We start from the raw sequence: 26,807 nt of genomic DNA, 5'->3' as shown, positions 1-26,807 counted from the left end.
ATGTATAGCTGATTCACTTTGTTACACAGCAGAAACTAACACAACAATGTAGAGCAATTATACTCCAATAAAGATGTTAAAAAAAAAATCAAGCATTTTATTTCTGAAAACACCCAGTTGGAAAAATGAAGAAACAAGTCACAGATTGGGAGAAGATATTTGCAACATCTTTTGGTGTCCAGATATATAAAGAACTACCAATCGTAAGAAAAAGGCTAAGAACCCATTAGAAGAGTGGTCAAAAGACATGATAAGGTAATTTATAGAATGTAAGGAAATGATGTTCCACTTCATTAGAGAAATGAAAATTAGAAACAGTGAAATACTACTGTATACTCAGACTGGCAGAAATGAGCTAGCCTGACGTTACTAAGAAGCGTTGGCTAGGATGTGACGTGAAGAAGGGAAATGCTCATGGACTTTGCATGGAGGTTGGAAGTGGTCCAGCGTTGGCAGCATGTGGGGAAGGTGCAGGTGGATGCATGCCACAGTGTCTCCTAGCAACATTCCTGGATATGTGCTCGAGGAACACATAAGGGTATAAGAGCGTTCATTTTAGCATTGTTTTTAATTCTGAAAATGTGGAAGCAACTTAAGTATAGGATATTAGATAAATAAATTGTGTCATGTTCACTTAATGCTGTACAGCAGAAAGTAGTGAATGAATGGGAGCTGTATGGATCAGCACGGCTAGAACTTGAAAACATAATGGTGATTGAAAAGCGTATGTTCCAAACTACTTATAGTGTGATAACATTTATGTAGATTTTGGAGCCCTTAAAACAAGACTTTAGGACTTCTCTGGTGGCGCAGTGGTTAAGAATCCGCCTGCCAATGCAGGGGACATGGGTTCGAGCTCTGGTCCGGGAAGATCCCACATGCCGTGGAGCAACTAAGCCCGTGCGCCACAACTACTTAGCCTGCGCTCTAGAGCCCGCAAGCCACAACTACTGAGCCTGCGTGCCACAACTACTGAAGCCCGCACACTTAGAGCCCGTGCTCCACAACAAGAGAAGCCACCACAATGCGAAGCCCGTGCACCGCAACAAAGAGTAGCCCCCACTCGCCACAACTAGAGAAAGCCTGTGCACAGCAGCAAAGACCCAACACAGCCAAAAAATAAATATTTTAAAAAACAAGATTTTATATTATTTATGAATACATGAGTTTAAAAAGGAGTACAAACATGAGCAAGAAGGATATAGAAACCACTTCAGATAGTGGTTGCCTCTGAAAGGGGAGGAGAGAATGGGATGGGGGGGCACATGGGCGATCCAGTCCACTCTGATATACTTTATTTCTAAAAAGAAAATCTGAGGCAAATATGGCCAAGTGGTAAGATTCGGTAATTCTGGGTGGTAGGTTAGCATTATTACTCTACTTTTCTGTATGGTAAAAATATTTCATTAAAAACATATGCATATCTTTAAAATGTTATAATTTGGGTCATGTATGATGTTCTAAAAACAGCCATTTTTTACTTTTGCAGTGATTTGGAGTCAAGTAGATTTTCTGAGCATAATTTATACATTTAACCTGTAAAAAAATTCATCTTGGAATTGGTGGGTTATCTTTGATCTTTCCTGATGGCGTGTTAGGTCTGTAGTGTAGAGTAATATGTGTCAGGGATGCTTTTTAGAAATTGTTAGATCAGGACTTTTATGTGTTAGGTCATTCTGAAAGTGGTCATTTACTGCTTTTTCCTCTCTCGTCCCAGGAGACTCTTTTTGCCCCATCTGAAGTCCATATGGCTCTGTATGATGAGGACCTCCTGAAAAATCCCTTCTATCTGGCTCTTCAAAAGTGGCGTCCTGACTTGTGCAACAAGGTGGCCCAAACCCGTGGCATTGTAAGTGCATCGATCCTGAGGGTGGTCCTTCTCCACTAGGCTTGGACCGAGCAGTGCTGACAAGGCCACAAATATGGTAGACTTCAGTTAAGTTTAGAGGGAGTCAGGTACAGGCCTGCTAAGTGCACCAAGCCCCAGGCCATGCTCGGTATGTGAATGAGCAGAGAGGGACCGCCCCAAGCTGCTTCCTCCAGGCAGCCTCCTGGGACTGCACCAGCCCAGGGTGTAATCCTTTCTCTGAACTCTCAGCCTCTGTTGTCACTGGTCTCACGGTATTCACCTCTGTTTCTCTTGTTTCCATGGGGACCAGGAGGGCTTCTCCAGGGCAGAAATCATATTCCTCCTCGTCTGTGAGATGGGTACTCACTCCCATAGGATAAGGGAACGTGTGTACACACACATGTACGTCGCCTTCAAAGGCATTTCCTAAAGAGAAAGAACCGAGAGAACTTTTGTAATAGAGGCCACAACCTCAGAAGCCTACAGGAGCAGCCAGGGAACAGGAACAAAAGAGAGAAACCATAGTCTGCTGCCTGGAGGGAGGGCAGGCCCTGTGCTGCAGGTCTTTCTGGTTCCCAGATTGGTGAACTTGGCAGGCATCTTACTTACACACCGTGGGACACAGCGAGCTGGGTGCCTTTGTGCCACCCATCTGCCTTGGGCCCTCTTCTTTTCCTACGTTGTCCTCTTTTCTTCTCCTACTTGTGTTCCTGCTTCTCTTGCCATGTGATACGATCTTAGGTGTGTCAGGCGGCTGAGGATTTGAACCAATGGAGAAATCAGTTAACTTGGGTTTCTCTGCAAGCTTGGAACTGGCTTTTCCCCATACCCAGTCCAATTCTCTGCCCTCAGAAGCCTGATTTTTTTTCAAGTCCCTTCTTGTTTTTATGATTGGTTTTGTGATTAATATCTTTTTCCCAGAATTTTTTTACTTTGGATTTTAGAAGTTATAAACTTCGTTATAAAAAAATTAGAGAATAGAGCTGTTTCCAAAGAAGAAAATAAAAAGCTCACCAAAGGCATTCACTCTCATCCATTCATTTCACAGTAGCTATTACATGCTGCTATATGCAAGGCACTATGTTTGATGTGGGGATTCAGCCAAAACCATGAATAGGCATCATGATCTTTACCCTCATGGAGCTGAAATTCTAGTGGGAGAGATGGTCACACTGTGGGTACATATTGACTAATTATGGTAAGTGTCACAGAGAAAGAGTAGAGGATGCCAAGCCATCATGTTAACTGGGAGGGCCTGACCCAGCTTGGGAAATACTTCCTTCCCATCTTTGTTCTACGATATTTAAAAAAAATACTGTCTAGATAAGAGTGTGTCATCATATGTAACTTTCTCTTTTTAAAATGCTACACTGCGGACCCCACTGTTCTTTCTCAGGAAGCCCTGGGGGACCTGTCTGTCTGTCTTGCTCATCACTGTGTTGCCAGCCCATAGCACGGTTCCTGTTGCCCAGTAGGGGCTTTTACAGCTGCAAGTAGTGAAAACCCAATTGAGTTCACTTTAGCCAAAAGAGAATTTTGAATCACTTTGGTCACCTTCCTTTCAGTTACACTGAGGAATGAGAGATGCTTCTCTTTTTTTTTTTTGGAGCAGAAGAAGGTTTATTGCAAGGCCACGCAAAGAGACAAGGTGGCTCGTACGCTGAAAAGCCTCGAGCTCCCGGAAGGGTTTTGGCAAGGCATTTTTAAAGGCGGGCGTGGTGGGGGGTGTCGAATGGTATATGACCGGCCTGTACACGGTTCTCTGATTGCCTGAGGGTGAGGCAGCAGGGTGGTGTCACGGCTTATCAGCCCTTGGGCTCCAGGAGGCCTGGGCTGTGTGCTCGTGGTCCTCTAGTAGTTCTTCCATTTGCGGGGGGGCGTGGTTCACATCTGCAGAACAGCTCAGGAAATTTGCAGAGATGCTTCTTAAGCTGTGTCATCCTGCATTCCAGTGGGCCCTAGGCCCCTTACTGCGGCCCACACTGAGATCCATGAGGGGCTGCTTGGGGCCCACATTGGGCAGCACTGGATTTCGGGCCTTCCTTGGCCTCGTTCGGTGGACTCGAGAATCAGCAAGGCCAACTCCTCAGCACAGGTCAGCTGTGGGAAGGAGCTAGCTCTTGCCATCCTGCTCAGCCTGGCCAGGTGTTGGTGACTAGCCCCTGCCAGCTGTTGGCCGTGTGATGGAGCCCCAGCTCGTCCCTGTCTAATCTGTCATAGTGCTCCTTCCGTGTCCGTTGGTTGAATGAAAAAGGAGAGTATCCCAGTGGCCTCTAGAAGAGCGCTCATCCCTTCTGCCACCGCTGAAGGACCCACGTGGCCTCAGCAGGTGAATGCTGAATTTCCTTCCATGGGGCTTGGCCTTTGGGCCAACTTTGGCGGCCTCTGAATCTTCCCTGGGGATTAGAGTCCTTTACTGGGCTCTAAAAATGTGAAGTCACGACTTTTGAATGTGTGTATCCCCAGGGTTAACCGCCTTCCCCCTTCCCCCTGCAAGCTGAGCTTGGGCCCCGCCCTCACACGCTGGCTGAGGGTGGAGGTTGGCGGGCCCCTCACCTGCCCCAGCCCCTCCCCGGATTTGGCCGCCTTTGATGGGACTGCCTCCACGTCCTCCACCGTCCGCTCTCTGACTGATCCGTGGAGGCTCCTCTCCCAACGTACCCCCATTCCAATCCCAGAGGCCTGTGACACCCACACACTGCTTCTCATGCTCACCTGTTCTTGTAACCATCCAGCTATTATGCACCGTGGCTTTTTCAGAGCCAGCTGGGCAGGCCTGCTGTACCCCTGGGTCTCTTGTCCATGGCGCTTTGGCGAAAGTTCTCTAGGTTTCCCTGGTGGACTGCGGGTGGGTCCATTTGCCTGTAGGAAAAACAAAAATGACAAAAGGGGATTAAATTTGGTCCTTTTATTGTGGCCCTCTAATTATGGGGTACTCAGGCTTCTGAGGGCTAGCCTGAGAACCCAGCAGCAATGGCTTCCACGTTCCAGAGAACTGACTTTCCAGTAAATACCCATACAGCTGAGCTAAGGGCGCTGAGGTCCATACTCCAGTTCTCAGGATTTGTTTACAGGTGACAGACATTGAACATCTAGGCACTGTGCTGGGTTTGCAGGGTTACACGGATGAATGGGGAACACAGCATGCCTTCAGGGAATCCTAGAAACAGGCTCTTTGCAGCACAGAGGGATGAGTATTAGAACAGAAGTGGTCATGGGCTCCTGTGGAGTGGCTGACCCAGCCTGGGGAGGAGTCAGGAGGGCACCCTGGGGTGATAAGACTAATGCTGCTTCTTGCTTTTATTCTTTCTTTTATTTAATGACGATTACTTATTAAAAATTTTTTATAAAGGGGCTATAATAAAAAGTTTTATTGTTAAGCTCTGAAATGAGTAGGTCCCTAACTTATGGTCTGCTTGGTCACTGTAAAGTTCGTGTCCTCCACACCGGCTGTTAAAACTCCATGACCTTGGGACTTCCCTGGTGGCGCAGTGGTTAAGAATCTGCCTGCAGTGCAGGGGACATGGGTTCGAGCCCTGGTCCGGGAAGATCCCACATGCCGCGGAGCAACTAAGCCCATGTGCCACAACTACTGAGCCTGTGCTCTAGAGCCCGCGAGCCACAACTACTGAGCCTGTGAGCCACAACTACTGAAGCTCGCATGCCTAGAGCACGTGCTCCGCAACAAGAGAAGCCACTGCAATGAGAAGCCCACACACTGCAACGAAGAGTAGCCCCCACTCGCCGCAACTAGAAAAAGCCTGCACGCAACAACCAAGACCCAACGCAGACAGACAAACAAACAAACAAACAAACAAAAACCAACTCCATGACCTCTGTTCCAGAGACAGTCTGAACCTCCATCTCACGAGAGCCCCCAGGCACCTGGCCCTGTCTCCGGAGGGCGGCTTCATAGCTGCTCCAGCCCACTCCTCCGTGGCTGGCTTCCTCACCCCGGTCTCAGCAGGATCCTGGCGGAGATGGATGGGGCCACAGAGAGCCAGCCCTGGCTTGTGTTTGCAATGAAATGCCCCGGGCAGCATTGTCTGCCTGAAAACTTCGGGGGAGTCCCTGAAATTGGAGGCCCCCAGTGCACTCAACAGATATTGATTGGCACCTACCGTATGGTGAGCAGTGTGCTTGGTGCTGGGGATTCAGTGAAGCAGGAGCGGGTCATGCCTTATTCACGCTAAGGAGGCGGAAAAGGTGTGTGTAAACAGGCTCACAGAATGCAGTCACAGGTGTGGTGGGGACAGGGGTGGGGTGTCTCTGAAGCACCTCAGAAGTTGCTGGTCTCTCGGAGGCCCTTCCTCAGATGGGACTATGTGACTCTTTGATCCATTGAGCTGGAGCGGGGCAATCACTTGGCCTGCGTAAACATCCCCTAGGCCTGGTTCATGCTGTCCCCTGGCCTGGGGCCAACCCTCGGGTTTCCAAGGTCTTTCTGTGTTCACGGCTGCCTCGAGGCCACCTAGGAACCTTGAGGGCATTTCTCAGTTCTGACTCATACCTGAGGGCCTCCCGTTTCTTTCTTTAAGTTGCACTTTCATTAACATTTAAAATTTTTATGTTTTTCTCCCCCATATCTCATTCCACATCTGCTACCACCAAGCCCATTGAGGACCTTTGCACATGCTTTCTTCTGACAAAAATGTTCTTCCCTTAGATCTTTAGCTGGTGGTTCCTTCTCTTCATCCATTCCTTGCTCAAAAGCTACTTCCTCAGAGACCTCCCTAACCACTCCACCTGAGTTAGCGAACCCTTGCCCCACTCCAGTCATTCTCTGTCCTGATATTTTGCTTTATTTTCTGCATAGAACTTACTGATATATGGAATATGTGTTTTATTATTCAGAAATCTGTATCCTCCACTTAGAATGTAACGTCCATGAGGACAAAACATCGTATCTCCAACAGTGCCCGGTGTCATGAATATTGAATGAAGAAAAAACAGAGAAACCAAACTCAAATTTTAATAATTAGTTGAATAAAGTTGGCTATCTGAAAATTAAAACAAAATTATTATGTTTAATTTCAAACATGTACAAGTGGAACAAATCATGCAGTGCACCCCACGCCCCCATCACTCAGCTTCCACAGTGCCCGGCTCAGATGCCAGCACATCTCACTTCTCTCCCTGCTGCCTTCTCCCCTTAGCCAGGGGACCATTGTGAAGCAAATTCCAGAAAAGTATATAAGGTAGTCATGTGATTTCATCTGTAAATATGTAGGAATGGAGTTTTAAATAAGGACTTGGGCCTCCCTGGTGGCGCAGTGGTTGAGAGTCCGCCTGCCGATGCAGGGGATACGGGTTCGTGCCCCGGTCTGGGAGGATCCCACATGCCGCGGAGCGGCTGGGCCCGTGAGCCATGGCCGCTGGGCCTGCGCGTCCGGAGCCTGTGCTCCGCAACGGGAGAGGCCACAGCAGTGAGAGGCCCACATACCGCAAAAAGAAAAAAAAAAAAAAATAATAAGGACTTAAAAGAATAATCACAGCTAAAAAATTCCTCAATAACCCCTTACAGTTGTCAAATGTCTAGTCACTGTTCAAATTTCCCAGATTGTCTCATAATTTTTTGTTTGTTTGTTTTCCAGTGGGTTTGTTTAAATCAGAATCCAAAGGTGATCCACACATTATTCTGGATTGGTAGGCCTTTTAAAAAAAAATTTAAGTATAGTTGATTTACAGTATTATGTTAGTTTTAGGTGTATAGCAAAGTGATTGTTTTATATATATATATATATATATATATTTTTTTTTTTTGCGGTACGCGGGCCTCTCACTGTTGTGGCCTCTCCCGTTGCGGAGCGCAGGCTCCGGACGCGCAGGCTCAGCGGCCATGGCTCACGGGCCCAGCCGCTCCGCGGCATGTGGGATCCTCCCGGACCGGGGCACGAACCCGTGTCCCCTGCATCGGCAGGTGGACTCTCAACCACTGCGCCACCAGGGAAGCCCCTATATATATATATTTTTTCAGGTTCTTTTCCATTATAGGTTATTACAAGATATTGAATATAGTTCCCTGTGCTATACAGTAAATTCTTGTTGCTTGGTATGCCTTTTAAATCTCTTTTCCTCCTAACTTTCTCGAGCTAAACTTTGAAAAGAACAACTAAACTGCACCTACTCAGTGTGTAAAACTGGATCCATTTTGACACGTGTGTAGACTTGTGAAATCATCACCACAGTCTTGTTATTTTAACTGTAGGCCCCACTTTCCTCATTTCCCTTCTTTCCTCACAATTCAAGCATCAAGGTCATTCATCCTGTAGAGTTTCCTGCCTTCTGGCTTTTGCCGGTTGCAGTCCTGTGGTGGTGTTTACCATGGTCCTCTGGTCTCTGCATTTCCTGAACTTGGTAGTTAAGTCTAGCTCTGGGTCTGATTGAGTCTTGATTTTTTGCAGAGAGGCAAGCCCACTTCATAGACAGTTGTGATCTTCCATCAAAGAGGGCCTCCCTTTTCTGCCGTGAGCCATTGGCCTGTCCCTCGTGGGGAGAGAAGCTCTTTCTGACCTGCCTGAGGAAGCTCCTAATGACAACTGCTCTTGAAGGCCCCAGAGTTTCGTGGTGTCTTCACAGAGGAAACTCCAGCAGATGCTGGGCTGTGCTCCCTGCTCCCAGCACTGGCCTCCAGGAGGCCACAGGACTGGGCTCTGGTGAGGTGGGGAACAGGAGGTTGAGTCCTGGCTCTGTCACTCACTGGCTGCGTGCCCCTGGACAGGTTGCTGGACTTCCTTGAGCCTCAGATTCCTTGTCTGTACAGTGGGCATAGCGCAGAAGCTGCTTGCCTTGCGCCATGCTGCTTTAGGAGCTGGGGCTCTGAGGGACTTCACCACTTTGGTCGTCGTCTTCCAGGTGCACTTGAATCTGAGAGATTCCTCTTAAATGTGAGTCCCTGGGCCAAGCACAGATCCACGTGTGGTTGCCAGGGCAGCTCCTTGCCTTTGCTGCGTTGAGCAAAGAAGCTGGTGCCTGGTCATCATGGTGGCCATGGTGGGACCAAAATTCACGTTTCAGGTTGAGCCTGCCCCAGAGACACAGTCTGGCACCTGAGACGTCTCTGGTGGAGGTGGCAGCCTGCAATAGGAAACTGTATTTCTGTGGCTGGTAAAACTGTGGTCACAGTTCAGCTTAAAAAAGCATAGAAGGAAGATGGGAAGGAAACTGTCTTCATTGTGCTGCATTTATCATTCAGGTGGTGGGATTCCGTGTGTTTTTTTAGTTTCACTTTTCTGTACTTTCCAAACTATCGTTTCTTCATCTGGAATCATTCCTGACCCTGCTGAGGACAGAGGGGGCCCCTGGGGTAGCTGCAGGGAGGGCCCAGCGGGGTGGGAGTGAGCCCTCCGGTCTGAGGCCCCGGGATGGGAGAGGCATGTGCTTCCTCCCTCGGCTGGGTGGGGGCCTCAGCTTCCATCACAGTGACAACAGATCAGCTGCTGCCCCTTTGGCCAGTGACCCCAGAGGTTCTCTCTGCCAGCAGGTCCCCGTGGCAGTTCCGCTGGAGCATCTTTGGATGCCTCGTGTTCTGCTGAAGTTGTAAATGACACGTCTGTTGAGTATTCACCCTAATTTTTTTTTTTTTCCAGGTGTTAGTACCCTGCAAAGGAAGCCTGTCAGGCAGTGTTCAGTCTACTTGTCAGTTTGAGTCCTATATTTTGATCCCAGTGGAAGAACACTTTCAGACCTTAAATGGAAAGGTATTCTTTCGTTTCTTGTGGGTCAACCAGGGCCACTCACTCAGTGTTTGGGAGTGGGGGAGGGGAGAGAATCCTGCTTCTCACCCTTTCACGTCTGTGTTACATGATGGCTTTGACAGCACAGCAGCCCTGCTACCTTTGAGGGCGGAGGAGCTGGCGGTGGGGAGGAGGGTCCTGGCTGCAGCCAGGAGGTGAGGCGGGGCTGGGCACCTCTCCCTCAGCCCGTGGGTCTTCTGTCGGGGAGTGGCTGGGACACCTCCCCAGAGAGGCCCTGTCAGAGCAAGCTGTTGATCCCTAGTGCCCTTGGGATCAGGGACGAATTTATAATTTTGAGAATTTTTTGTTTTGAAATCATCTCAAACCTATAGAAAGTTTCAGTAAGGTACAGAGAACTCTCACATACCTTTCTGCCCAGATTGGTCAACTGTTAGCATTTTGGCCACATCTGTTTTATTTCCTCACCCCTATCCCCATCTAACCATCTGTCTAGCTCTCTATCTGTCTACACACACACATGATTACTTATTCTGAACTTTTTCAGAAAGAGTAAGAGTTGCAGACACCATGTCCCTTTGCTTCAAAACAACGTGTATTTCCTATGTAATACAGCATAGTGATCACACAGAAAATTTAGCATTGATAGAATATGCTTCTCCAACATGCTGTCCTTTTTTTATCTTTTTTGGGTTTTTTGGCCGCACCCCGGCATGTGGGATCTTAGTCCCTGACCAGGGATTGAGCCTGCGCCCCCTGCATTGGAAGTGCAGAGTCTTAACCACTAGACCACCAGGGAAGTCCCAGCATACTGTCCTTCAACAAATTCTGCTAGTTGTAATACCCTATTACAGCAAAAAAGATCTATTTTTTAGATCCAGGATCATGTCTGGGATCATGCAGTGTATTCAGTGGTTAGTCTTTTTAGTTTCCTTCCATTTGGAACGGTTCCTCAGTCTGTGTCTTTCATGACATTGACATTTTTGTCTTGCTTTGTAGACTCTCCCTCAGTGTGGGTTTCTCTGATGTTTCCCATGATTAGATCGCAGTTATGCCTTTTCAGTAGGAACGCCTCCTCGGAAGGGTGTTTTCTCTCTCTCAGTGCATCGTGTCAGGAGGCACGTGACGTCAGTCTGTCTCATTGTTGATGTAAACTTTGGGGTAGGCATTCTCTTATTTTTTTAAAGCGGAAGCAGATAGGTTCCGAGAGGGGGAGGTTCCATCCCTGGTCAGGACTGGCCGTGGTCCCCAGCCTACCCACAGTCAGGAGTGGGGGCCCACACTGGTGTAGATGGGGCCATGGGCACTGGGGGGGGGGGTCGAGGAGGGGTGGGTACCAGTACGCCAGTCTGGGGTGAGGGGTGGTCTGCAGCCCTGTGGCTCCCAAGCATGCTCCTATTTTCCTGCCAGGGATCTGCTCACCACAGCTGCCCATCAGTTTACTTGTTTTCTTCCCGGTACCCAAATCTACCAAGAGAACAGAGGCACTGGGCTCATCGTGGCTGGTCTTCCCGGGCACCTTGGCCACGGCCAGAGTGATGAGCCACGGAGCGGATGCAGCGCGCATCCTTCGGTGCTTCCGGGTTGCAGCGTCGGGTCATTCTGATCTCTTATTCAGAGAGGGGAACCTTCTTACTTTTTTCCTTTTGCGGAGGGTACAGTGCTTTTGGGTTGCAACATGTGAAAAGGATCAGGGTATTATGTAGCTGGAGTGACAGGGTGAACAAAGAGGGAAGAAAACATTTTAGTATCAAAAAGCAAGCTGGAAGAGTGTTGGTGCCCCCCGCAAACCCACACTGGAGCAGCGGCAGGCGGGTGGGGTGAAGTGCCGGATGGGGACCAGGCTGAGAGGGGTCGGCAGTCACACGGGCTGCTGGTACAGTGACGGCTCTCTTGTTCCAGGATGTCTTTATCCAAGGAAACAGGATTAAACTAGGAGCTGGTTTCGCCTGTCTTCTCTCAGTGCCCATTCTCTTTGAAGAAACTTTCTACAATGAAAAAGAAGAAAGTTTCAGCATACTGTGCATAGCCCATCCTTTGGAAAAGAGAGAGAGTTCAGGTATTCTGAGAGAAAACCCCTTTCTCCTGATTCGGAGAAACGTGCTTGTTGAACTTCCTCCTGACGCAGCTGTTGTAAACATCCCATAAAATATTCAAGAGCCCGCTAGAAACCTGCATAACTGTTTACAATAATTCCCCCTAAAACTTAATCAGAAAGTCATCTTGAGCCAAGGTGATGTGGATTAGACTGCTGTGTGTGGTTGCACATGTTGGATGTTTCACACATAGAGCTTAGTGGGAATGTCGCCCCCTGGAGTTGTGCAAAGTGGCAGCCCTGGCTTTGTCTCTGGGCCTCGGCTTTAGGGCTACCTCCTACAGCATTATTACCCACCCAGCCCCACTGCTGTGCCTCTTTGAGATCTCGTTATTTTTAACAGATAATAATTCTTTGGTGCTCCACGAAGCTGAGATAACAATTAATGTGCCAAACGCTCCTATCCGATGCTCTTATCATCAGGAATCAGGGCTTCCTCACCACGGCCTCACAGGTCATGCCTAGGGTCCCAGATAATTCAGGTGTGGTCCCAGGAAAGGGCTTCAAGAGGACCAGGCTCTCTGGACCCCCAACTGGGCTGCTCTTGGGCGATATCTTGAAATAAGGTCATCCCTCTCCTCCTGTGGAAGATGGAGCGTCAGATCCTGGAGGAGCAGGGCAAAGGGTTGTGGGACTTGCCCTGTTAGGAAACAGTGAAGCCTTCAGCCAGCCTGACCCTCTGTCCTTTTTTCAGAAGAGCCTTCAACACCCTCAGATCCCTTTTCCCTGAAAACCATCGAAGACGTGAGAGAGTTTTTGGGAAGACATGCAGAGCGATTTGACAGGAACATCGCCTCTTTCCAGCGAACGTTCAGAGAGTGTGAAAGAAAGAGCCTCCGTCATCACATAGTCAGTGGCCGTGTCTTGCTTTGCTAGGCGTGCCTTGTCTCAGGCCAGTTCAGAGCACCAGGATCCCTCTCGGTTCACTCTGTAACTTTGCTGCCTCCATCGTTGGAAGTTTTGTTTAAATGTTTCTTTTTACCTATCAAAGTAGTACAGACCACTGTAGAAAACTTGAAGGTCACAGAGAAGTATAAAAATGAATATTGTTATCATCTATGTTAACCCTAAGGGGAATTTTTTTCCTACTTTTAATGCATGTACCTAAAAAAAGTGGAAAAACAAATCACACACTTGATTTGATAAGCTGACTTTAGGATTTAGAGCTTGTCACCCAGGAAATCCATTCTCTTTGCCCCAGGGCACGTTACGTGTCCCGGGTTTTGTGTTGTGGCCTCGGATCACGAGGGTGACCTCTCTCTGCTCTGTGTTGCACAGGACTCCGTGAATGCTCTCTACACCAGATGCCTCCAGCAGCTGCTGAGGGACTCCCACCTGGTAAGCAGCACGGCGTTCAAAAGAGATACTTGCCGGAAAGAGAGAGACAAACAGCATATATCGCTTATGCGTGGAATCTAAAATATGCCACAAGTGAACCTATCTACGAAACAGAAACAGACTCACGGACATAGAGAACAGACTGGTGGTTGCCGAGGAGGAGAGGGTTGGAGGAGGGAAGGAGTGGAAGTTTGGGGTTAGCAGATGTAAACTATCATGTATAGGATGGACAAACCACAAGGTCCTGCTGTATAGCACAGGGAACTATATTCAACATCCTGTGATAAACCATAATGGAAAAGAATATAAAAAAAAGAAAGTATATATATGTATAACTGAATCACTGTGCTGTGCAGCAGAAATTAACACAACATTGTGAATCAACTAAATAATCCCAAAAAAAACAAAAAAAAGAAGAGAGAGAGACTGACAGTTTGCCCACATGCTAGTCCATGCTCTGTAACTGTACTCGTCTTGTCCTCCAGAAAGTGCTCGCCAAGCAGGAGGCCCAGATGAACCTGATGAAGCAGGCTGTAGAGGTAAGGGGCCAGGGCAGCGAGGGGAGAGAAGACGGCAGTGCTGGGGACTCCTTTGTTGCCCACCCCCCACTCACATGCCTTGAACTGGGTCCCGTTGATTTCACAGATGTACGTCCAGCACGATATTTACGACCTGATCTTTAAATATGTGGGGACCATGGAGGCAAGCGAGGTAGGTTCTCCATCATCATCATCCAGGATGGAAGCCCTGTTCTAAGCCTTTTAAGACATTTGAAGCTTCATTAAAATCTCTTGTTAGGATGCTGCCTTTAACAAAATCACAAGGAGCCTTCAAGATCTTCAGCAGAAGGATATTGGTGTGAAACCTGAGTTCAGGTAAGGGTTTGTGATGCTGTGGCTGTGTCCTCGGGCTGGGGCACCGTTCGCCATCCCCCCCCCGCTGCCGAAGCAGCAGTGGGGGCACTGATTTGACATGGTTCAGACCGTGGAGCAGGGCAGTTATTTGTGACCAAAGATGAAGGGGCTGAGGCTGGCAGATGACTGTTTCGGAGCTGGCCTGCTCCTGCACCCGTCTGCCAGCACCCGGTGAGTGGGAGCCCGAAGGGGTGGGGTCGTACACAGCTGGTCTCTGGGCAGGCACACAGCTCACCCAGGTGGGCCCTGCACACAGATGTCTCTCCTCACCTGCCAGTCTGAGGGACCCCTGCTTTAGGGGCATCTCCTTCTGGATTAAGTTTCATTTTATTACAAAAATGTCTAGAGACTTCCTTGGTGGTCCAGCGGTTAAGACTTTGTGCTTCCCTGCAGGGGGCACGGGTTCGATCCCTGGTTGGGGAACTAAGATCCCGCATGCCGTGTAGCTCAGCCAAAAAGTAAAAAAAAAAAAAAAATCTAAACTCCCCCCCGCCCCGGCCCATTGGCCTATTTCACTCTGGGGCTAAGGCTTGCTGATTTTTTTTCCTAATTTTCTGGTGCAGCTACATCACCTGGCAGCTTGATTGGCACCTTGAAAGCTGCTGGGTTTTGCCAGTGACCCGAGTCAGATTACTTCTGAGTTTCTAGTTTTGTTTGTCTTTACTTACAGTTTGCTGTAAGAAATGTGAATCTGAGGTATGGGATTAGATCCGAGAAGGAGGGCCCTCACACCGTGGTCTTATGTGGTCACTTTCCAAATCATTTTGCAGCTTCAACATACCTCGTGCCAAGAGGGAACTGGCTCAGCTGAACAGGTGCACGTCCCCGCAGCAGAAGCTGGCTTGTTTGCGGAAGGTGGTACAGCTGATCACCCAGTCTCCCAGCCAGAGAGGTGTGTGCTCAGGGAAGGGGCCTGCAGTGGGGTGGCTGCATACATCCAGCTGCAAACATCTGTTGAGAAGCAGTGCCATCTTAAAGGGTCATAGAGATGGGTGGATGTGCAGCAGAGCATTTCTGTGTGAGTGCCCTGGTGTCTGATCTGAGGAGTGGGTACCTAGTAATGGGGGTCGGGGGGCGGGGTAGGTGAGGCATCTTTAGGGTGAGAAAATGCTGGTGGAGAAGCAGTGGCCTCAAAAACGAGTCAAACTGGTGATGGAAACATGGGGGTTCAACTGTTAAGTTGTTCTCTCTAATTTTGTATACGTTTAAAATTTTCCATTATGAAAAGTAAAATAAGTTAAGAAAAAAGTAATGAGAAGGCAGATCTGTGTGGGCAGATAGGGGGTGATCTTCGAAGCATATTATCAATGAATGAAATGAACAGGAGTGTGTACGGTAGGTACCCTCCCAGCAGCATTGTGGAAAGGGGGCGACTCTGTATCCATATATACAATGGGGAGATCATAGACTGTCTGTGGACAGGTACGTGGGAAGCAACAGCAGTGACCTCTGGGGAAGAAGTCTGGGTGGCAGGGATGGGAGAGATGTGCACGGTTTGCTCTTTTGTACTTTTTGAAATTTTAAATGTGTGAATGGATTACTTAAACAAAATTTTAATGAAAAAAATAGAGTCAAGCTGCAGGTCGGCATTAGACTCTGAGGTGTATGAAACAGAAATGATCCCAGGAGGAAAGAGGCTTTTGGCAGTGGCTCTGGCACACCTTCAAGTTGTATCCACCATTGCTGACTTCCTCGGGCTCTTTATCTGTCCCGGGAGGTAGCGAGGGGTGGTCTGTTTGCAGTTTGCTTCCTCTGCACGTGTGCTGAGGATGCTAAGCATTCCTTTTCCCCTGGAGTCTGACATCTATTCAGGACACTAGAAAGGAAATTGTGCGATTGAATTTCTCCCTGATGCGTCATCTTCCTGGACTGTGGTTTCGTGGGTTGGATGGTGGGGCGGAGCTGATAACACCTGTCGGCCCGTTGAGTCCCAGGATGGCTTTGAACATGTGTTTCCCCCTTGCAGTTAACTTGGAGACCATGTGTGCTGATGATCTGCTATCTGTCCTGTTGTATTTGCTTGTGAAAACAGAGATCCCGAACTGGTAATATTTTTTGTTAAAATGCTTTTTCAAAATGGCAGCACTATACTGGGGTGGTTTTTGTGTCACTCTAGGAAACTGAGTGCCCCTTATGAGCCAGGCACTGCCCTGCCTTCGTCCTGCAAGGGGCGGCTGTCATTCCATGTACAGATGGGGAAACTGAGGCCCAGTGAGCTTACGTTTCTCATTCTGGAGCATGTGGCTAGTCAGTGGCTGAGCGGGAAGCAGACTCCAATTCTGTCTGGCTCCAAAGCCCGTCCTTTTCCCACAGAAATGCAAGTTCCCTGTATAATTACCAGCTTTCTAAAAACTAGCCCATTCCAGGAAAGTCGCAAGTAGCTTTACTTATTTTCCTAATTGTGCTCCTTCTAAATAAAGATCCAGGGACAAGCAGCCCTGGCTCCCAGGAGCTAACCGACTTGATGACGAAGCCAATAGCATTGTTTCTGCCGAAGTGTTAATTGGGTATACAACAATAAAACTTTTTTCTTCCTTTTATTAGGATGGCAAATTTGAGTTATATCAAAAACTTCAGATTTAGCAGCTCAGCAAAAGATGAACTGGGATACTGCCTGACCTCAGTTGAGGCTGCAATTGAATATATTCGGCAGGGAAGCCTCTCCGTTAAGCCACTGGTAAGCCCTCCCTCCTTCTCTGCCCTTTCTTTGTGTGTGATGGGGTTCTCAGGGTGGTGTGGGGGAGGGGCAGTCAGAGATGCTCTCCTGAGAGAATGGGGCCTCAGCCCAGTGAGTGAACACTAGCCCCCCGTAGGTTGTGAAAGTTTGCGCGTTATCTTGTCTTTCACATTGTTGATCTGCTTCATTGATCCTTGTCATCCTCAAAAGCACACGGGCAGAAGGGGAAGCTAGAAGTGGTGAATTGGGGTATCCTGATCACGATGGGCAAGAGATGAGATTACTAACGTCTGCAGTTTTCAGGACTCAGTGGCCCTATTATTATTTTCTTAGTTGGTTGGTGAGCTTTGGCTAGTGGAGGCGATTATGTTCCCATGAGAACTGTGAGACTCTTGAACCAAGATTGCACTGCTGGCTTATTTCACTGCCATGCCAACCAGCAAAACGTGACAGTACTCACAGAAATTGCAAAGTTGAAGTCAATCGAATGGAGAGATTTCTGTATTAAAAACCAAGAGTCCTGGGACTTCCCTGGTGGCGCAGTGGTTAAGAATCTGCCTGCCAGTGCAGGGGACACGGGTTCGAGCCCTGGTCCAGGAAGATCCCACATGCTGTGGAGCAGCTAAGCCCGTGCGCCACAACTACTGAGCCTGCGCTCTAGAGCCTGCGAGCCACAACTCCTGAGCCCACAAGCTGCAACTACTGAAGCCTGCGTGCCTAGAGCCCGTGCTCCGCAACAAGAGAAGCCACTGCCCCGCAACAAAGAGTAGCCCCCGCTCGCCACAATTAGAGAAAGCCTGCATGCAGCAACGAAGACCCAAGGCAGCCAAACAAAACAAAACAAAACAAAACAAAACACCAAGAGTCCTGAGGATTGAACTTGATCTTAATTTTCCCCTGATGTTAGAAGCTCCCAAAGTAATAAGTTGAAACACGTGGAAAAGAACATAGGCCTGTTCAGACAGGAACACTCAGGTACAAGCAGTTCCCTGAATTCATTTATTGTTAACATGTTTATGTATTTTCTAGTCTTTTTACTTGCCATGTATACTTTACATAATTGAAATTGTATTGTAGATAGCCTTGTATGCTTTTTCCCCAAAATGAATAGCTCTATTTTTTTCTGATTAGAAAACTATTTGCTTATAAATAATATGTGAAATATAAAAAGTAGCAGTGAAGACAACAAAAGCCTCCCATAAACACACTAGTTGGGGATGACTTATTAACATTTTGGTATCTGTCTTTTTTCTGCACTTATACAATTATATTTTTAACCAGAATTTGAGCTTATGCTGCACTTGCTGGCACATAGCCCAACAGTATCACGGTGCTTGCTGAAGAATTAAGTTCTGCTCTGATTTGATTGCCCACACACATACGCAGGTGAAATTAGAGGCTGTGCATCTCATCTCAGATGTGGCTGGCTGCGACTCTCATGAAAAGTTGTTTCTAATTTAGGGGGAAATCATTAACATTCTAGAATGCACACGTGTGTGTTCACGGGCCCCTCTGCGTACACACAGGTCTGCAGAGTCAGAAATGCCACTCAGGGCTTCCCTGGTGGCGCAGTGGTTAAGAATCCACCTGCCAAGGCAGGGGACACGGGTTCGAGCCCTGGTCCGGGAAGATCCCACATGCCGCGGAGCAACTAAGCCCGTGCGCCACAGCTACTGAGCCTGTGCTCTAGAGCCCGCGAGCCACAACTACTGAGCCTTGCGTGCGTGCCGCAACTACTGAAGCCGGCACGCCTAGAGCCCGCGCTCCACAACAAGAGAAGCCACAGCAATGAGAAGCCTGTGCACCGCAACGAAGAGTGGCCGCCGCAACTAGAGAAAGCCCGCGCCTAGCAACAAAGACCCAGTGCAGCCAAAAATAAAATAATAAATAGATAAATTTATAAAAAAAAAAAAAGACATGCCTCTCACTTCCAGAGTTGGGCAGCAAGATTTCTTAGTTTAAGTTGTCTTCTGTGAGGTTCTAGGAACACGTATTGTTCCCATGGTGCCTGAGGAGGTTTTCCATCACGGCTGCCCTTCTGGTTCTTTCCCTCTGATGGGTCTCCCCTCCTGGACCCACTACCCTGCAGAGGACTTGCCTGATGCTCCTTGCTGGGGCCAGGGGTGCCCCTTGTCACCTGGAGGGAAGTGCCCACCTCTTGAAGGTGCTCCCGTCCCCTTGCTGCACCCATCCTGTACCACAGCCATCCTGCTTTCTTACTTTCCGTGGCATGTAGGCAGGAAGTCCAACGCTTGAAGGCCTTTGGCCAGAGAGTAAAGAGGTGGTTGACCAAACACTAACAGCTTCTCACACATACTTTTCCTTCAGAAAATATTCCAAGCGGGATTGTGGCAGTGTTTGAGGGGTGGCCCCTCTTGTGCTGGTGTTGGTTTGAGTCCAGCCCTTGGGCAAGTCTGTTTGTCTCTCTGAGCCTCTGTCCCTCCTGTCTACCCTGGGGATCGTGTCATGTATTTCCCCCTTGCCAGGTGGTTGCGAGGATCAAATGGCATATTTGGAAGTGCCTTTGCGAAGTGTGAAGTGACACAGATGCCCTTCCTTGATCTTGCAACACCTGCATCTGGATGTCTCTGTTTCCTGGCTCTCTGGTGCATCCTGCGTGGATAGCCCCAAGGATGGCTGTTAGCTTGGGTGGGCAAAAGGGGGGGACACAGCCCAGTGCGCCCCTCTTGTCTGGGCTGTCAGACCCTGGTCCTTGCCCTCCCGGATTGGAGGGTGGTTGGTCCCCCTGGACTTGCGACAAGGTTGCATCGTCCTCTCGGCTGGCCATGGAGCCCGAGCCTTGGGTCTTGAGTGGGTCATGCCTGAGAGGTGTCCTTTTACCTTTATGGACAGAGCAGGTGTTGTGGCTTCCTTGTCTTTTGTGATGCCAGTGTTGGGATTCCATCTGTGGCATTGCCTGTGCCTTAGCGCAGTTCCATCTAGGAAAGTGCGAGGCCACGGCTGCTTGTTGGTATTGATAGAATTTCCCGGGGAAAGAGCCCAAGTGTATCTCCACACAGCAGGTGAAGTTTCTGAAAAGCATTAAGGACTAAGTGTTAGGAAATCAAATAATGTTTTACTATTGACTCTTTATATACTATAAGGTAGTTTCGCAGAAATTTTCTCCCCAAGACATAATCATACTTGAGATGACCGTAAACATTCTTTAAGCATGTTCATTAATGAAGACTTGAGCTTTTTTGAAAATAACCATTACTGGGATGACTCTAGATTTACCTTTGTGGACAGAAAAAAATGGAGGAGAACCTTGAAAGGATCTCCGCCCTTCTCTGCTCCAGCTTTGCAGGTCTTTTTCACGTTACTGGGCTTCCAGTAAACAGTATTTGCCCTTTTCCCGAATTGATCTTAGCTGATATGCTATGTCTTCTGGTTGTTCAGTCTTCCCTGAGCAGTCAGTCCTGGAAGACCTGCCTGCTTTCCTCAGTGCCCTTCAAACAGTCACCTAAGTGGAGGAAAGAGCCCCAAATTTACCTGAACGATAAGGTCTTTGATGTTTCTCTGATGTACAGCTCAGCTGTAAATCCCTGAATAAAACAGGTTGATCTAGCTTTACACGGCGTATACCGACTGGGAGCAAAGGTGGCTCTACGTCTGAGGGTTGGTGTTTGTTTGCCAAGACAGCCCCATGAGGGTGGCTGGCACGAGGGTCCCTGCTTGGCAGTGGGCCCCAGAAATGCTGCCAGCTCTGTGTTTAACTGGACCTCTTCATCAGAACCTAGGGGGCCACAGAGAGAAATGTTCCCATAATTTTCTCAGGGTTTGGTGAGTTCTTCTGGCAGCAGCTGGCTGGAAACAATTCCATCTGTCTCCCACCAAGATTCTTTTCGAGGAAGTTAATTTGTTACCAATTTAGTCACAGGTGCTCAAGTGAGCATTGGAGTGTCTCACTAGAAATGATTTCATAGAGAAAGGATACACTTTTAGATTTCTATATCTAGGTAAAAATTACCTGCTCTATAAAGACCTGAGTTTATTCATTGGGGTGGACCCCATATTTTATTGGACTTTGGGCCAGTGGCCGTGTTCACACTGGGAAGGGTAGACCAGCCTGTCACATGGTTCCCCTGTCTGTGGGCCCAGGTAACATGCAGCGGACAGGGCTCTGCAGGCATTAGGACAGATGTTTTGAGAGGAGGGGGAGGCCGGGACAATCCAGGTTTCCACGTGGGGGATGGTGCTGTGTGCATGCCACATTTCACACTTAGAGATCACGCACGCACACACACACACACACACACACACACACACACACACACACACACCCCACCCCCCATCATGCTGCCCCCTCCCAGATTCCTGCTGGGCAGCTGTCCTCAGAGCCCCACTTCCTGGAGAGGCAGACAGGGAGCCCCTCTCCCAGCCTGATGAGGGTCTGTTGTGCGGCTCCCTGGGGGCGGGGAGAGGCCCTGCCGGTCCTGTTTTGTGGGAAACAGCAGGGATCCTTCCTGGGTCCTCTGTTTTCAAGAATCTGCACCGACAGTGCATGACGTGTGATAAAACGGATTGTCGGCTTTTCCTGCAGGAGTCCGAGGGATTTGGCGACCGACTGTTCCTTAAGCAGAGAATGAGCTTGCTGTCTCAGATGACCTCAACTCCCATTGACTGCTTGTTTCAGGTAAGACACGCAGAGGTCCTACGGGCACAGATGTGTGAGGGGCTCTCCATCCTCCCACACCTCTGTAGAATCTATCAGGGTGGTCTGCGTAGTTCAATGCAGGAGTTCGTTTTGTGCTTGAGGGAGTGATAGGGATGCTGGATCAGCTCGGCTGCCCATCTCCCCCGACGTGAGCCGTGCTGTAGCCCTGCTGGGCAGCATAGCGAGGGCACCGGGCCCTGCGTCTGGGACCCTCTGCCCGGCTGTCCTCCTCTCCCCATTTGGCGAAACATGGCTGGTCCTTCCCAGTCAGCTCAGTGGCACCTCACTGGCAGCTCTGCCAGAACTGATGCCTCTTCTCGGCTCCGGGAGCCCCAGTTACAGATGTTTGTGTGAGTGTGCTGGGCTGGGAGCAAGGTGGTGGTCTGATCCTCAGGCACAGGCAGGTGGCTCCTTCCTCAGATCTGATCTACCGCTGGGAGGCTGGCGAGGTTCCCTACGAGGCAGTCGTCAGAGGGCCACCTGGGGCCAGAGCAGGTTCCATGGAGGACTGAGAGCTATGCACCCCTCAGAACATCTCACTCCCTGTGGGGGAATACATCCAGGCTTCACAGGGGTGAGCCCTGCAGGTTTGCTTGTTGATGGGGTCTTGTGATAATTCCAGCTGTTCTGCAAACCAAGGCTCTATTAGATTACAAGACGATTTGACCCTTTGATGAGGGGTCAAAATCTACACCAAGGCTCAGGATGTATTGCCCCCTCCCCACTCCTGTTGCTCTGGAAATTTTGTCATATTGTTGTTTCTTTAGTTTTGGAAAAACCCTAACATTTATAAAAATAAAAGAGAGTAGTACAGTGAAGGAACTCCTGCGTAGCCATCTCCCAGTCCTGTTTCATTTCTATCCCCCCGCCCCACTTTTCCCCATCCACCCAAATTATTTTGAAACAAGTCCCAGAGAGCAAGTTGTTTCATCCATCCATACGTAGATGTGTGTTTCTGTAAGGACGCTCAGAAAATTCACAGCTTAGAGAGTGAACAGTTCCTTCATATCAATAGTGCTTTTGATGTCACTTTTTAGCACATCGCATCAGGTAACCAGAAAGAAGTGGAAAGACTTCTGAGCCAGGAAGACCAAGATAAAGATGCCGTCCAAAAGATGTGTCACCCTCTGTGCTTCTGTGATGACTGTGAGAAACTCGTCTCTGGGTACGAGGGTCCTATGTGGGCTCAGCGCCAGGAAGGGGGAGACTTGGGGCCTGGGCGGAACTTTCCCACTTGTTTGCTGTGAGATTTGGAATAAGGAACTTATCCTCGCTGTACTCTGCTTCCTCTGCCGTGAAGTGGAGGGAGTAACCTCTGTCCCTTTGGAGAATCAGGTGGAATAAAGATTGTAAACATACCTGGCACCCTGCTCGGCTGCTTTACCCGGGGAGGTGGGCAGAGGGCGTGCCCCAGGCTCGGAAAGTGGGTTTTAGGATGGAAGGATTGTCAGCTCCTGCCTGTAACCTTTCTGGTTTCCCCTTATCCTTATAGGGCTCTTCTGCTGGGTGTCAAGGCCTGGAGGGGTGGGTGGGGAGAGAGGCCCTGTGGAAGTCAGGGCTTCCTGCTCCCTGGGACACGGGAGAGGAGACCCAGGTTGGATCGTACCCGGAGATCTGTCTTCTTGTCCCAGGACCCTGGTGTATTTCTCTGTATCCTCTTTCTCTTTTAGGAGGCTGAATGACCCCTCCATTGTCACTCCATTCTCCAGAGACGACAGGGGTCATACACCGCTCCATGTGGCTGCCCTCTGCGGTACGTGGGCAAAGGGATGGGACCGAGGGTGGCCCTGCAGAGAGAGGGTGGTTGCTGGGTCTTACCGTATGGATGCTTGGTACTGCCCCTGGGCTTGTGGTCCAGCCAGGGAAGGCTTGAATCTGAACTATGAGAATGGCCTCAGAATTGGGGTTCTTATATTCCTCCCTTAACAAATATAACTTTACTGTTGTTAATTTATTTTTTTATTCTTTTTTTTAAACATTCTTTTCCAGTATGGTTCATCATAGGATATTGAATATAGTTCTCTGTGCTATACTGTCTTTTAAAGTGCACATGCAAAAAAAAAAATGTGCGCATTCAAGGTAGAAAACTCAAACACAGACATCTGTAGTATCACCCGCCATCCTTCTGTCTCCCAGAGATCATTTTGATTCATGACTGTCTGAAATGTCAGCATGCTTGTGAGTGTGTGTGTATAAAATAGATGATGCTGTGGGGATCATACTTTTCTGTACAGTGCTTTTTTCACTCGGCGACACGTAAGAACATTTCTCCATGTCAGTATTTTTTTACTGGTTGCACAATATTCCATCCTGTGGATTGATGCACCATGGACTCTTCTGTGGACGTCTAAGGCTCTTTTCTCCTACCTTCTGTGGCTGGGGGCTGGGCTGGAGCCGAGTCCCCCCCAGGGGCTACCCCAGAGTGTTTGGAATCTGGAGGCAGAAAAATGCCTCCCGGCGTGTCTCGTGCCAGAGGATGAGAGGGTGAAATAATGCCGTGGCTTCGCTTGCAGGGTTTGGAAAGCCCGCTTTCTTCCCTTCTGTTCTGTAGGGCAGGCATCCCTCATCGACTTGCTGGTTTCCAAGGGCGCGGTGGTGAACGCTACAGACTACCATGGCTCCACCCCGCTCCATCTCGCGTGTCAGAAGGGCTGTCAGAGTGTGACGGTGAGCAGCTGGGCTCAGACTGGCTGGCTCTGCGCGCAGCTTTGCAGGGCTGGCCCCTGCTGTGTTCCACGCTGGCTCGGTCGGGCCGCAGGGAGGGCTGGGGTCTCAGGCACCTCGCCAAGGGTCTGCTGGGCAAAAGCTGTTAGGTGTAGATTTGAAATGTCACGGTAATATGGGGGAAGAAGGGTGGGGCCGTAGATTTTTTTTAATCTCTAAACTTTTTATTTTTGTATCATACTTTTTAATAATGAGACAGGATTTTCCTTCACCGACCCCCAAGATACTAGAAGTATTTTAAATAGGGCCTCAAGATGGACTTTCCCGTAGACTTAATACCTACTGATGAGAAGACGGGCCAGAAGCTAGAAAGGCAAAATTATTTTGCCAATCAGTGATGTTTCAATTTCAGCTTAAGTTGTTTGGTACATAAAGTGCCTCAGTTACTGCTAGTGATTGATGGGGGTTGTTTTTCTTTCTTTCTTTTTTCTTATTTTAACTTTTATTGGAGTAGAGGTGATTTACAATGTTGTGTTAGTTTCAGGTATTCAGCAAAGTGAATCAGTTATACATAAACATATATCCACTCTTTTTTTTTTTTTTTTTTTTAGTAATCTCTAAACTTTCTATCAGGAAGGATGAGAGTGATAATATTTTTGCTTTGGTTTTTTTAAATTTAAAAAATTTTTTGTTTAAAAGTATAGTTGATTTACAGTGTGTTAGTTTCAGGTGTATAGCAAAGTGATTCAGTATATATGTGTGTGTGTATATATATATAATGTATTTCTCTCTATATATATAGTATATATTCCTTTTCAGATTATTTTCCATTATAGGGTTGATATAATTTTAATTGTAGTGTAAGTAGATAAGGTTGAAAATGGAGACCAGCGACTTCCCGCTGTGAGGCTCTAGGCCATGCTCCTGAGGAAGTGCTCCTGATGAAGTGCTCCTGAGGAAGCGCTCCTGAGGAAGCGCGCCTGCACTGCCGGGCTTGCTGGTGCTCACTGCTCTCCCCTCTCCTTTGGAAGCTGCTGCTGCTGCACTACAAAGCCAGCGCCGAAGTGCAAGACAACAACGGCAACACCCCTCTGCACCTGGCCTGCACCTACGGCCACGAAGACGTAAGTGGTCCTTGCTGTGCCGAGGGCGGCCGTGTTTACCCTTTCTTACAGAGAAAAGTGAATTTCCAGTTGGTTCAATGTCATATTTTATGTTGACAGTTATTGGAACATTTGGCATATAATTTTTTTAATTAAAAAATTTAAGAACACATTACAGATGATGTATTGAAATAACAGAAATCTAAAACATAATTGTCTTTTCCTGAAATGAAATCATGTGCATTCATCCCCGCTACCATCTGCTTCTTACCTTTCTTCATACTCAATTTTTATGTTTTATATTTTTAAAGAAATATCAAGGAATTTCATCATTTCCGTGTTTGCTTAATATTTAACTCTGTGTGTGTGTGTGTGTGTGTGTGTGTTTGTGTTATTTTTTTCCTAACCACCCTCTCTTGCTTCTCTCCATGGTAATATCCAGGTAGGTTTATACAGATGTGGGTTGAGCCTGGGTTAGGTGGTTGATGAGTGAAAACGAGATCATACCGTACACAATTTTATGCAGCTTATTTTCCTGACTTAATCATGGACATCCCATAGGTCAATAAATGTAGATCTAACCCGTTCTGTAATCGCTACACAGTCTATGACGTGTGTTATGTCAGGGTCCTTAAGACCAATCCCTAGTTCAGTGGTTCGCTAGGAGGGCTCACAGGATGAGCATATGGCTGTAGTCACAACCGTGATTTATTGCAGTAAAGGGACACAGAGCAAAATCAGCCAAAGGGAAGGTCCAAGGATGACGTCCGGAGGAAACCAGGTGCAGGCTTCCAAGAGCATCTCCCTGTGGAGTCGCTCAGGACAGCTTATTCCTCCAGTAACGAGTCGTTAACAACATGTGCAAAGTGTTTTCCTTCTGGGAAGTTCATTAGGGACTCAGTGCCCAAGATTTTGGTTGGAGGCTGGTCTTGTGAACACCCTTTTGCCTAGAACATTTCAACATTCCAGACCCCCAGAAGGACAGCAGGTGTTCAGCATAAATCACTGTTGGACAAACTAGGCCCAGTGAGCCCCTCTCATCAGTCGGGACTGTGAGAACACTCCCCAGTTCCAAGCTCCCAAGGAACATCGCAAGTCAAGGGGGCCAGCCTTGCAAGCAGGCCTTTCCAGTGATGGCGGTCTCAGACCTGCTCTGGTGACTCCTTTCTGCACATGATGTGTGACAATTTATTCAGCCATTTCTTATTGATTGGCAGTTGGGTTCTTTAAAAACAAAAACAAAAACGATGTGTCCTGATCAGGTGATCTGGAACCCTGGAGGTCTGATGTTCTGTTACTGTATGTTTGCTTGGCAGATGGTGCCTTGATCGAATTGGGACGTGGGCCGAGGCTGCGGGCTGCACAGATCTGCCCGAGGCCGGGCGTGTGAGTTCACAGTGGGCTTTTCCATTCTGTTTGCAGTGTGTGAAGGCTCTGGTCTACTATGACGTGCAGTCCTGCAGACTAGATATTGGTAACGAGAAAGGAGACACTCCCCTGCACATTGCTGCCCGCTGGGGTTACCAAAGCATCATAGAGACGTTGCTACAGAACGGAGCGTCCACAGAGATCCAGAACAGGCTGAAGGAAACGCCCCTCAAGTGTGCGTTAAACTCAAAGGTAGCCTTTTTCATCTCAGAGCAGCAGTATGACTTTAAACAATATCAGCATCCGCAGCTTAGGTCTTGGCCGTGCTGTTCAAACTGCATTAGTCCCCAAGGCTAGAACTTGGCCACATCCTCTCTGCTGCACTCGGGACCTGGTCGTTCATGGGTTTTACCTATTCATCTTATTTTCCATCTTAGTAAGTGTTTTT

At 48.4% G+C, this 26,807-nt stretch overlaps 1 protein-coding gene across 12 annotated transcripts in view; it reads left to right on the top strand.

Moving 5' to 3' along the window:
• Positions 1-26,807, top strand: part of ANKRD27 (ankyrin repeat domain 27) — a gene marked incomplete at its 3' end in the record, with an annotated part of 54,897 nt that overhangs the window by 7,528 nt on the left and 20,562 nt on the right. For 10 of the 12 annotated variants that reach the window (XM_081217538.1, XM_081217537.1, XM_081217544.1 and 7 more), the window contains 17 exons: positions 1,718-1,849; positions 9,439-9,549; positions 11,446-11,602; positions 12,333-12,487; positions 12,917-12,976; positions 13,462-13,515; positions 13,622-13,687; positions 13,775-13,851; positions 14,661-14,782; positions 15,857-15,935; positions 16,435-16,567; positions 21,111-21,203; positions 22,262-22,389; positions 22,895-22,977; positions 23,776-23,891; positions 24,920-25,012; positions 26,414-26,611. In XM_081217538.1, coding sequence (XP_081073664.1) covers positions 1,748-1,849; positions 9,439-9,549; positions 11,446-11,602; positions 12,333-12,487; positions 12,917-12,976; positions 13,462-13,515; positions 13,622-13,687; positions 13,775-13,851; positions 14,661-14,782; positions 15,857-15,935; positions 16,435-16,567; positions 21,111-21,203; positions 22,262-22,389; positions 22,895-22,977; positions 23,776-23,891; positions 24,920-25,012; positions 26,414-26,611 — 1,827 coding nt within the window. In that variant the 5' untranslated portion in view covers positions 1,718-1,747. Of the gene's footprint in view, positions 1-152; positions 256-1,717; positions 1,850-9,438; positions 9,550-11,445; positions 11,603-12,332; positions 12,488-12,916; positions 12,977-13,461; positions 13,516-13,621; positions 13,688-13,774; positions 13,852-14,660; positions 14,783-15,856; positions 15,936-16,434; positions 16,568-21,110; positions 21,204-22,261; positions 22,390-22,894; positions 22,978-23,775; positions 23,892-24,919; positions 25,013-26,413; positions 26,612-26,807 lie in introns of those variants that run through there. The other 2 variants (XM_081217539.1, XM_081217540.1) reach the window with 2 other exon arrangements.

The sequence above is a fragment of the Mesoplodon bidens genome (genome assembly GCF_964165515.1).
Source record: "Mesoplodon bidens genome assembly, chromosome: 18".
In the NCBI taxonomy this organism is placed as follows: domain Eukaryota; kingdom Metazoa; phylum Chordata; class Mammalia; order Artiodactyla; family Ziphiidae; genus Mesoplodon; species Mesoplodon bidens.
The sequence above is the reverse complement of the archived record's forward strand: the minus strand, read 5'-3'. Positions and strand labels throughout refer to the sequence as shown.